This window comes from Salarias fasciatus, unplaced genomic scaffold (genome assembly GCF_902148845.1).
Source record: "Salarias fasciatus unplaced genomic scaffold, fSalaFa1.1, whole genome shotgun sequence".
In the NCBI taxonomy this organism is placed as follows: Eukaryota; Metazoa; Chordata; class Actinopteri; order Blenniiformes; family Blenniidae; genus Salarias; species Salarias fasciatus.
In genome coordinates, this window is record NW_021941321.1 from 11,531 (window position 1) to 22,328 (window position 10,798).

The 10,798-nt window shown below is 42.2% G+C and overlaps 1 protein-coding gene across 1 annotated transcript; it reads left to right on the forward strand.

Moving 5' to 3' along the window:
• The first annotated feature begins 1,881 nt into the window (after nucleotides 1–1,881).
• LOC115384794 (U4/U6 small nuclear ribonucleoprotein Prp3-like) lies at nucleotides 1,882–9,118 on the forward strand. The gene is given in 20 exon segments (XM_030087022.1): nucleotides 1,882–1,889; nucleotides 2,275–2,428; nucleotides 4,954–5,084; nucleotides 5,402–5,572; nucleotides 5,667–5,751; nucleotides 5,920–6,060; nucleotides 6,063–6,153; nucleotides 6,270–6,388; nucleotides 6,477–6,664; nucleotides 6,787–6,865; nucleotides 6,868–6,915; nucleotides 6,918–6,951; nucleotides 7,034–7,116; nucleotides 7,199–7,342; nucleotides 7,432–7,531; nucleotides 7,631–7,744; nucleotides 7,830–7,948; nucleotides 8,099–8,176; nucleotides 8,276–8,331; nucleotides 8,435–9,118. Coding segments are annotated over 19 exon segments (2,076 nt in total). The 5' UTR covers nucleotides 1,882–1,889; nucleotides 2,275–2,283; the 3' UTR covers nucleotides 8,585–9,118.
• Nucleotides 9,119–10,798: the final 1,680 nt, after the last annotated feature.

Consider the following 10,798-nt stretch of genomic DNA (forward strand, 5'->3'; position numbering starts at 1 on the left):
TGTGTGTGGTGTGTGTGTGGTGTGTGTGTGGTGTGTGTTCTCGTATTTCTATCCTTGTTGGGGCCAAATGTCCCACAAGGATAGCAAAACCTGAAACGACGTGCCTTGTGGGGACCTTTTTCCGGTCCTAAGTAGGAGAAACAGTGTTTTCTGACCATGTTGTTGTTACTGAAAAAAGAAAAGTGCAAAAAATTTCTTTAGGGTTAGGCGGTTGTGTGTGGGTTAGGGTTAGGGTAAGGGTCAGGGTTAGGGGCTAGACATGAATGGGAGTCAATGGACGGTCCCACAAGGATAGAAATACAAGACTGAGCGTGTGTGTGTGTGTGTGTGTGTGTGCGCGTGGGGGGGGGTATCTTTACATAAGCTCAAACAACAGTGTCAGTGTAAACAGTGTAGAAAGAATCTGAATCCCTTTTTTTTTTTTACAGAAATCAAATGCAACCCCATCCACATCAGGTTTTTATATTTGTGTTTCAACACCGTAGCTCTGTCCTCCTCACACAGATAATACTCGGTGTGAATTGAGGTTGTTAAAAAGGTAATGAGTAACTACTTGTTTATCTGTGAAGTGAACATTTTGTTGAAGTAGATGGCATATATTGAAATACATTTATGGTAATCAATTAACATGCACTCTTAAAGGACAACACTATCTCCTGAAAAAAAAAAAACAATAAAAACCTAAAATGAAAAACAAATGGGGCAAAAAACTGTACAAGCGCAACCTTTATAGAAGCAGAAAATCTCTGTGAGCTCACATATTTGATTGCACTAGATTGTCCATGTCATTAACAACTTATTGAACACTAAATGAGCCCTAAGGGAAAATTTGATGCTAAAACACAATGAATACGTTTTATTTCAATGCAATGCAAGGAAAAGAATCTGGCACAAAATTGCAGAGGGAAGTGAAAAACTGATGCAAAATAACTACAGTAAGTATATAAAACATTAAAAGAAGATGATGTAATGGGAATGGAAATCAAAGAGAGTGAGGAATGACTAATGAAAGAAAAAGTAAATAAATGATCAAAATAAAATATGGACATAAATCCAAAACAATTATCACAAAAGCAGAAATCAGCACAAAAGAAAAGAAATACCCACCAAGAAATGTACAAGTACAAAAGAAGGTGAAAATTACCACAAACCACCACAGGACACAAAAGGCTACACAGACAAACAGAACGACTGAAAAACACATTAAACAAGAATGTGTCACAAAATATTTACATGCAAATTTACATGAAATTACAGGAAAAGTTTAATTGTAACAGGCTCAAAAACAGCTAATTATGATGAGCAAATTGCACAAAAAGATCAGCAAACATATGAAAACGTACAATAAAGACTGTAATTAATCAAAAGAGAGACAATCTGGAAATACGATCTCCAGTGACCTCAAGTGAGAAGAAATTCACTAATACTCACGATTGACTGCTGTTTGCATTTCTGTGCCTTTGTCCTCCTGGTTTACGCTCATAATGCAGAAGAAATACAATAACGATATTCCATAACTCTTAGCGGTACAATTCAATGTGATTTTAGTAAAGTTGTGTAACTTTTAGAAACTATGACTTCTGAATTCCATCTGTATTTTGCTAAAGTTACCTGTACTAGTGAAGACAGACAGGACAGTGGCTGTTCTTCGCCGGTAGGTGGCGGCAGAGAACATTTGTTCGAGCACATGCACAGTAAGGTCATGAAGAAGAAGTCTCCGCGTTTCTTCTTCCGGGTCTTGAGACAGAAACGTTGTGTGAACGGAGCAGGTTCACAGAAAGTTTCTCCGAAAACTCTTCAATTTCAGCACACCAGACTGCAAAAACCACAATTTGAACGTTTGTCTTTCCAGCATCTGTGGACTGACAGCAGATACGCCGAATTTAGAGGTTTGTGTGTTTGATATTGGACTTTTCCGTGTTGGTTGCGCGCTTCCAGCAATGTGCTAACGTTAGTTAGCATGTCCTCGGGAGTTTTGGCGGATGTGATCCATTCTAGCTTGTGTGTTGCTCCGAGTTAGCTTATTTAACTTAATATAATCCAATCGTAGACACCTGGAAAGAGACTTATCAGACACCGACTAACTGTGCGCTTTACTGAATTGGTGGCTGTGTTTGTGTAGCTATCCAGTGGTGCACCCCGTGCGGTGTTTCTGATGGTCCCGTTCGTGCACATTCGTGCCTGACATTCGGGCCATTAGGATTAACGTGGTTGTTTTGTTATGAACGTCCACAAATTGTGTGACATGGTGTTGATTCACTGATTTTTTTGCAGAAGTGGAGGATGTCTCTTCCGAAGCGGGAGGTCGAGGAATTAAGGCCATGGGTGGAGCGCACCGTCAAGAAGGTGCTGGGGTTTTCTGAGCCCACCGTGGTCACTGCAGCTCTGCACTGTGTGGGAAAAGGACTGGACAAGAGGAAGACCATAGGTAACGCTGCCGTCCTAACAACGCACAGATGCAATCCAGTTAATGCAATCAAGATGTTCTGTCTCCTCATTGATTAGTCATTGTATATGGAGTGTTGCTTTCATCTACATTGAATATCAACTTACTAATTCAGGATTTGTTCATTTTTGGTTTCCTCTGAGAGCAAATATCTAATACTTGATTGTTTGAATTGTTCAATGAGGAACTGTTGTTTGTTAAACGACGTGTGAAGATTTACCCGTTAATATTAGCTGTACTGAAACCATGTAAGATTTATTAGTTAATTGGGAGTGTGGTATTGAGACCTTACTTCTTGAAAGATTTATTTTTGGGATGATACTGACATTTTAGTTTGACTGAATATTATTTGCTGACATTGTGCATTACTGATAACTATTGTTAAATATTTCTGTTAGTCTAAGGGAAATGTTATAATTGTACTTGAATGAGCAGGTGAAGAGGTGTGTCTGATGTTCTAGTTCAGGGGTGAGGAATCCGAGTCCTCGAAGGGCTGCAGTCCTGAATGTTGCCATTGTTCCCCGCTCAGAACACAACTGAATATTTCATTACAATTAGTGTGTTGAAGTGAGGACACATGGAAACCGTGCAGGAATGCAGCATCTTCTTTTATTGTTTGAGAAATAAGGTAGATTGACATCACAGAAAAGAAAAAAGGCTGTCTTCCATGCACTCAACATCAGCAAACATTACCCCGAAAGAAATGTGGCTAATCTGTAGTTCTGAATTGACCATAGGCATGTGATACTCTTGCCCTTCTTTCTTTGTCCTGTGCTGGACTGAAAAGCTGCTCGGGTTGTAGTCTGCACTGAGCTCTGCTGAGCAACGCCCGAAACCTTAATGTGGACATTGTAGATTATTTGGTGAATTTTATTGTATTATGCACGACTCACACAGTGGCTGCACCCAAGACATGAACAATCAACTATAGCTGTGTTTGTTGTGATGATGGTGTGGGTCTGAATGGTGTGTAACTTTATTTACCCTCAATGGGCTCAACTGCTGCTATTTTCCAACCGATTTAAATTCGTTCTCTGTATTCTGCTCTCCATTTCGTGGGGCATTGTAGCTGAACCTCACGGGGCGGAGGCGGGGCGGGGTCCCTGCTTCAGCTGCTCAACACCTGTTTGAGTTGAACATTTTCCACATGTATTGTTTTGTTGCTAAAGCCATGACAAAAAAGGCTCACCGGTAAAAACTATGGATGTCCTGATACCACTTTCTTGCTGAACAAATACGAGCACTGATATTGAGTATTTGTCAATACCAAGTATCGATACGAGTAATTAATAATACCATAACAAGAAAATAACATTTTTTTAGCTTATTTTTTTTCAGCACACTTTACCACAGATTTCACTTATCATTTCAAGTTTAGCCTGGGCAATCTATGCATGTACTGATAACATAAAATAAATAAAATATTTTCACAACACATCACTGAAATAATGCTGTGGTATTATGTTCAAGTGAAAAATGAAAACAATTTAGATACCAGCTTATTTTGCCAGTCGGTATATCCAAAATGTTTTATCAGAATGCTGTATGCAACAGGGAACAATAAATATAAAAACCAACAGCTCAACTTGTGTGAACTAAATCGGGCTTTAATAACACTGATCATTTTAGTCATAGCTATTGATCATATTGACACATGGCAGATGACCTCTGCTCTTTACCTGTAAGTTGCTCTGAGCTATTATTGTGCTCAACTTCTGAGGCACCAGAACTGCTGATATCTCCACCTTTTCACAGGAAGCAGACAAATATGTTTTAATATTGATTTTGCGAAGTTTACAAGCGATAATGAATTACTCCTCAAATAGCTAAGCCTGCTAGCACCAATCCTATCAGTTAATAGACGGACGGACAGCCTTATTATGCGTGTCACATATGCACACATCACACATTCAAGGTGGTGCACACAAATATCTTTTGGAGCATTCCAAACAGCAGTACACATATTGGACCTACTGTACAATCTAAGGTTGCCCCAAACATATTTAGTCTAAAGAGAGCCCGTGTTGTGTTTCTAGAAAACTACTCGCAGAGTGTGATGAGTCTTTTTTCCAGATGACGCTACACAAACACAACACCCCCGCCTCCACACACACACTGCTGGTTCGCGCTGGTACTGCAGACTCACTGGTTGACGTGTTGTAGGTATCGGCTGCTGTCACGAGTGAGAATTTGACGAGTACCAGTACAGCAAAACAGGCCAGTATCGGAGCGAGTACTGATGCTGGGATCGGGACATCATCAATAAAAACTACATGTTTTGACTGAGTTGCTGTAATCAGTGTTCAGCCTCCTACTTTGATCCATCAAGCACTGATGATCAAAAACTTGTCCTGTTATAACAGAAGTGATGTTCATGTGAATTTTGTAAATACCTAAAAAAAAACTTAAGTTTTCTTTCAGTCATGATCCGTTGCATACAACTGTTTGAGAGCATTGTTTCAACATGACGACTAACGGACTACTGTGGCAAATTGTTTCACATTCAGATCAGCTGCGTCCTTTCCTTGACGACTCTGCCGGAGGTTTTGTGGAGCGTCTGTTTGAGGCGCTCGAGGAGAGTCGAAGCTCCCGAGGCATCAAAGGAGCCGGAGAGAAGAATCGCAAAAGAGAGCTGAAGGTAACCACACACAAATGCTGTGACAGAAAATAGATACCTTATGAGTTAAGTGGAAAATAATTGTTTTCCTACTGATTACATCAAGAAGATGGAATCCAAAATATATCAGGATGTGGCGTTCATTGGATTCAGCAAGTGGGCTTCTTTCGACCTAGTCATTGATAAAGATACGCTCCTTTAGCTGAGACCATTGAGATGTAAATTGTTTTTCAAATCTTTCATCATGTCTAAAAAGCGAAGAACACACAGTTTAAATCCACTCATGTTGTCCTGACAGTGACATCTGACTCATGATTTAATTCCACTGTTTGTGGCAGGATGTGTTTGGCGATGAGACCGAACCGGGCGCCGTACGCGAAGCCGTTGACCCTGGAGACGGAACGGTGCCAAAGAGGAAGCGGACCCCTCGCTTTGAGGAGGTGGTGGAGGAGCCTGAAGTCATACCTGGACCTCCGTCTGAGAGTCCCGGCATGCTCACCAAAATGCAGGTACGTGACCGTTGGTCCAATATAATCTTCCAACAATTTTGCCAAGCTGATCTTGAATTTGTTTAAAGTCTTCGCTGTTTTTCTCTTTCAACAGATCAAACAGATGATGGAGGCAGCCACAAAACAGATTGAAGAGAGGAAGAAACAGCTGAGCTTTAGCTCTCCGGTCGCTGGTGGAGCGGTAATGACCTTTTTTTTAAAAAAAAAAAAAACACATTCAGCATTTTCTTTTTGTTAATGGAGAAGCTACCAGTGCTGTTATTTCAAATAATAAATCAAATATTCAAATTATTCAGGAATGATAAGTAACCTTCATGCCCTCCCCTCCAGTCGCAGGATGTCTCTTCCGTCTCGGCTTCTCGGAGCTTCCGCCGCAGCCGGTGGCGCCTCCTCCATCGCCCCGTCGCAGGCGGCCAGCTTCATGAACGACGCCATCGAGAAGGCGCGCAAAGCCGCCGAGCTGCAGGCCCGCATCCAGTCCCAGTTATCCATGAACCCGGGATCCTGGGAGTCCTGCCCAACACCGGCCCTCACAACCTGGTGGCTCTGGCTAACCTGCACGCCATGGGAATCGCTCCACCGTGAGTAGCAGAGTCTTCTATGTGTTTTGGAGTTGGGACAGAGGCGTATGTGATCCACATGTTTGATTTTTCCTTCCTGAGCAAGAATAAGTTATCTCTGTTGTTTGCATCTGCAGGAAAGTAGAAGTGAAGGAAGTAAACAAGCCGACGCCTCTCATTCTGGATGAGAAGGGAAGAACTGTGGACGCCACTGGTAAAGAAGTGGAGCTCACACATCGTATGCCCACACTGAAAGGTGCGTAAACAGCCACCGCCGTACAGGCTCGTCTTCTTTGTTTACTTGTTGGTGAAATTATGTTTTCTCTCTCTCTCTGTCTGTGTAGCAAACATTCGAGCGGTGAAAAGGGAGCAGTTCCGCCAGCAGCTGAAGGAGAAGCCGGGGGATGACTTGGAATCCACGTCGTACTTTGACCAGCGCGTCCTGGCCACTCCGGCTCAGCGTCCTCGCAGGGGCTTCAAGTTCCACGAGCAGGGCCGCTTCGAGAAGATTGCTCAGAGAATTAGAACTAAGGTGGGAGATTTTAGCTTTTTACCCTTAAAGAAAAAAAAAAAAAGGTAATATTCATCATTTGCTTAAAGTAGTTTTATAACGCAGCTTTTCTCTGTTTTTGCATAAATCTTAACGACCATCAGGCCCAGCTGGAACGGTTACAGAATGAGATTGCCCAGGCTGCCAGAAAGACTGGAATCCAGGCGTCCACCAAACTGGCGCTGATGCCCCCAAAAAAGAGATCGGGGACGACGAGGTGCCCAGCATCGAGTGGGGGACTCCTTCATTCTGCCCTCCCACATAGAATTGTAAGGAAACTTCGTCGACCACTGCTGAAAATGTTGTGAATCTGCTCACTAACCTGTTTCCTTTTCTTTTCGTGACATGAAGCAATTCGAGCACAAATTTTGAGGAGTATGATTTGTTTGGTGTGACCAACCTGGTCGAACATCCCGCCCAGATCAGCCCTCCAGGTGAGTACTAGTGTTTATTGGAAGGAACTTTGTTTATTTTTTCCCACAGCAGGTGTTTACAACATTCTCCTTGTGCTTCCAGTCGACACAGATAAGCCTGTTACGTTGGGAGTATATCTGACAAAGAAAGAACAGAAGAAACTGAGAAGACAAACGCGGAGAGAGGGACAGAAAGAAGTGCAAGAGAAGGTCCGTTTGGGGCTGATGCCTCCGCCGGAACCCAAAGGTAGACACGACGCACGCCGACTCCCGGGACAGAGGCGAGCACGGCCGGCTTCAACAAATGCTTATTGACGCTTCTTTTTGCTTTCTTAGTACGTATTTCCAACTTGATGAGAGTTCTGGGCACGGAGGCAGTTCAGGACCCCACAAAGGTGGAAGCCCACGTCAGAGCGCAGATGGCCAAAAGACAAAAGTTAGTCCCTTTTTTTTTTTTTCTTCTTCTTTCTTGTGTTTCTGTTTTTACCACTGGACTCCCCTCTTATGTTTTTCTACCTTCCCTCCCGACTCGCAGGGCTCACGAGGAGGCCAACGCAGCCCGGAAGCTCACCGCAGAGCAGAGGAAGGAGAAGAAGGTGAAGAAGTTAAGAGAAGACCTCACCAACGGCGTTCACATCGCGGTGTACAGGTACGGAGACGTGGCGTTTAAGCCTCAGCCGTGGCGCGTCACGCCGCTGGACCGTCTTATGTAATCCTGTGACCTCTCCGCACAGGGTCCGCAACCTGCAAAATCCTGCTAAGAAGTTTAAAGTGGAGGCCAACGCCAACCAGCTCTACCTGACGGGAACCGTCGTCCTGCACAAAGACGTAAACCTGATTGTGGTGGAAGGAGGTACGAGAGGACAGAACGCTTCTGACTTTATATTCATTCATGTCATCACATCACACTCCTACATCCTGTAATGATACACTATTTGCATCTTTCGCTGTCGGTCAGATAACAGATAATTCTTGATTTTTAAAATTTTTTTTATTTTTTTAGGTCCTAAATCCCAGAAAAAATTCAAGAGATTGATGATGCACAGAGTCAAATGGGAGGAACACAACTCTAAAAGAGACGGTGAGAATATCCTGACCTCTGGTCGTTTTTTATGCTTCCCAACGAGGATCCTCCGCTGTGTCTCACTCATCAAGGTCACTTCCGCCTGTTCTCGTTTAGATCCAGACGGCGACGACGACACGAAGAGGAACAATAAATGTTGGTTGATTTGGGAGGTGAGTGCTCGCGTGCCGTTGTCCGTCCCGTCCTCACGCCGCTGCCTCGGCGCAGTCGAGTTGTTGCGACTCCGCACCTAACCCGCTCCTCTCCGCGCCGCAGGGAACGGCGAAGGAGCGCAGCTTTGGCGAGATGAAGTTCAAGCAGTGTCCCACGGAGAACATGGCCCGGGAACACTTCAAGAAGCACGGCACAGAACACTACTGGGACCTGGCGCTCAGTCAGAGCGTATTGGACTGCTCGGATGACTGAAACCCGCCTGTGAGGAACCTCAGTGAGAGCCTGAGCCCCCGCAGCCCGACGGCAGCAGACCTCACACTGCTGGCTGCCCGGCCCCAGCCGGGCGTCCAGTCAAGAGACTTGTCCTGAAAGGAGGAACGAAAGCCTGTGTGGATGTCTTTTTTTTTTTTTGTGAGAATGTGTGAGAGACGAGAGCTGTGTAGGAAATGTGTGTGTGTGTGTGTGTGTGTGTGTGTGTGTAGGTCTTCATCAGTGTTCATTTCATGTGGCGGTAGGCTTCAGTTGCGTCTATTTTGTTATGTATCATTGAAACGGAGTGACAGGTCGCACTGACATGAATCTCTTCCTCAAGGCTTTATGTGAGGAGGCGAGCTGGACGGTTTGAGCTGAGAAACCCACTAACCATAATCAGAGTTTCATTCAGACTCTTGATCCAGAAAAGAATACAGCTCTTTAATGGGTGAATTCACAGCTAATGTGAAAACACATTAAAAAAAAAAAAAAAAAAAAGATTCTGTTGTCTTTCCTGAGGCGTTTCAGTTTAAAGTGCACAAATCTGACTTTTGGGTGAAAAAGCCAACGTTTGACTCAGCTGTAGCTACACTTATCTGTAATGTCACACCACCACCTTGAATAAAGAGAATTTAATCAAATTTGTATTCTTTTTTCTAGAGTCAGTATTTGTTTCATCTTGTGTTTAACGTTCATCTTCTGTGACGTTTGGTTCATGACTCTGTGGATGAAGTTGTTCCTGAACTGCTGCTAACGTTCCTCTCATTCCCCAGATAAAGAACAACCCATGCAGAGTTTGGTTTTGTCTGATCCTTCTTTCCATTTTCTACCGTTTAACCGGGGAGGAGAAACTAAATCTAATTTATTTTCATGCAATTTTCCTGTATGCCTGCGTAATTTTTCTATTTTTTGGTGCATGTCGGAGTTCATAATGTCAGTTATTTTTCTTAATGCAATTCATTTTTGTTGTGCGGAGTCTTATTTTCCGTTCCTATTCCGTTTAAACAACTTATTTTGATCAGTGCGCCCTTTTCATGAGCTTTGTGTTAAATTTAAACATGATGCCATTGCGTATTGGTTTTTGCTTCTGTTTTTTTTAATTGATTTTTGTAGATTTTTAAATTGATTTATCATTAGGTTGTTTTGTGTCAGACCTTGATCTTGTTTTAACCATCCGGTGTCGCATGTAAGATGATTTTGATCAAGATGACCTTTAATTTTTGTTTTGTCAGTAATTTTTCTTTGTTTTTTTTTTTTTTTGTTTGCGAAGCATTTTTCTTTGGCTCCATGTTGGTCACTTTGTAGCTTAATGTTTTTTTTTTCCCTCCTGAATGTTTGGTTTGTTCTCTCCTTTTCATGTGTGTGCTTTCTTTTTGTAGTCAAGTTTCTTCAGTCATTTGTTGTCTTGTAACCTGCACTCTATGTGCCATGTTTTCATCATTTGTTTTATGTTGACAGGTTGCTTTTGCACGGTTTATTGTCTCTTTAGGTTGATTTTACTTTAAAGCCATCCTGGATCCCACATGGGACAATCAAGTTATATTTACTCATTCTTTTGGCTGTTATTTATCTTATTCAGTAATGATTGTTAAGCATTCATTCATTGAATGAATGAGTTTTGTGAAACATTTGACTTTATCTCCACGTTGGTCACATTTTAGACTTTATCGAATTATTTTGCTTTTCTTGTCATATTAATTGGTTTGTCTATTTTTTCTTGTTTTCATTTATTTTGTAGCCGTCCTGACTTTCTTTCAGGTCATCATGTGATCTTACCTTTTCATTTGGAAGTAATTTGTCAAATTTGCACTTTTTGTCTGTTTTTTTTTTTTTTTGTGGGGAGGGGTCATATTTCTGTTTTGAAGCTCTTGTGTCACACTTGAGTGTTTGATTTTGGTCGGATTTTTCCTATTTTAACTCCTTTTGTTTTGTGTTTGTTTAATTGTCAATGACTTTTTATGTCCTTTTTAAATACTTTGTCATGTGGGTTATGTCATGTTTTTCATACAGGTCACCTTGTGGGTCTTTTGCTGGCAGAGTCTGGTTTGTCTTGTCAGAATGCTTTCTTTTTATTGCCTTCATATGTTTTGCACTTAAGTCTGCATTATGCAGACCAATACTTTTTTTAATATGTATATTATTCAGGGAAATGTTGAATGGTTCATTCGAGTCAAATTTCACAATTTACTCTGCATTTGGTTTTTATTTTGGTCA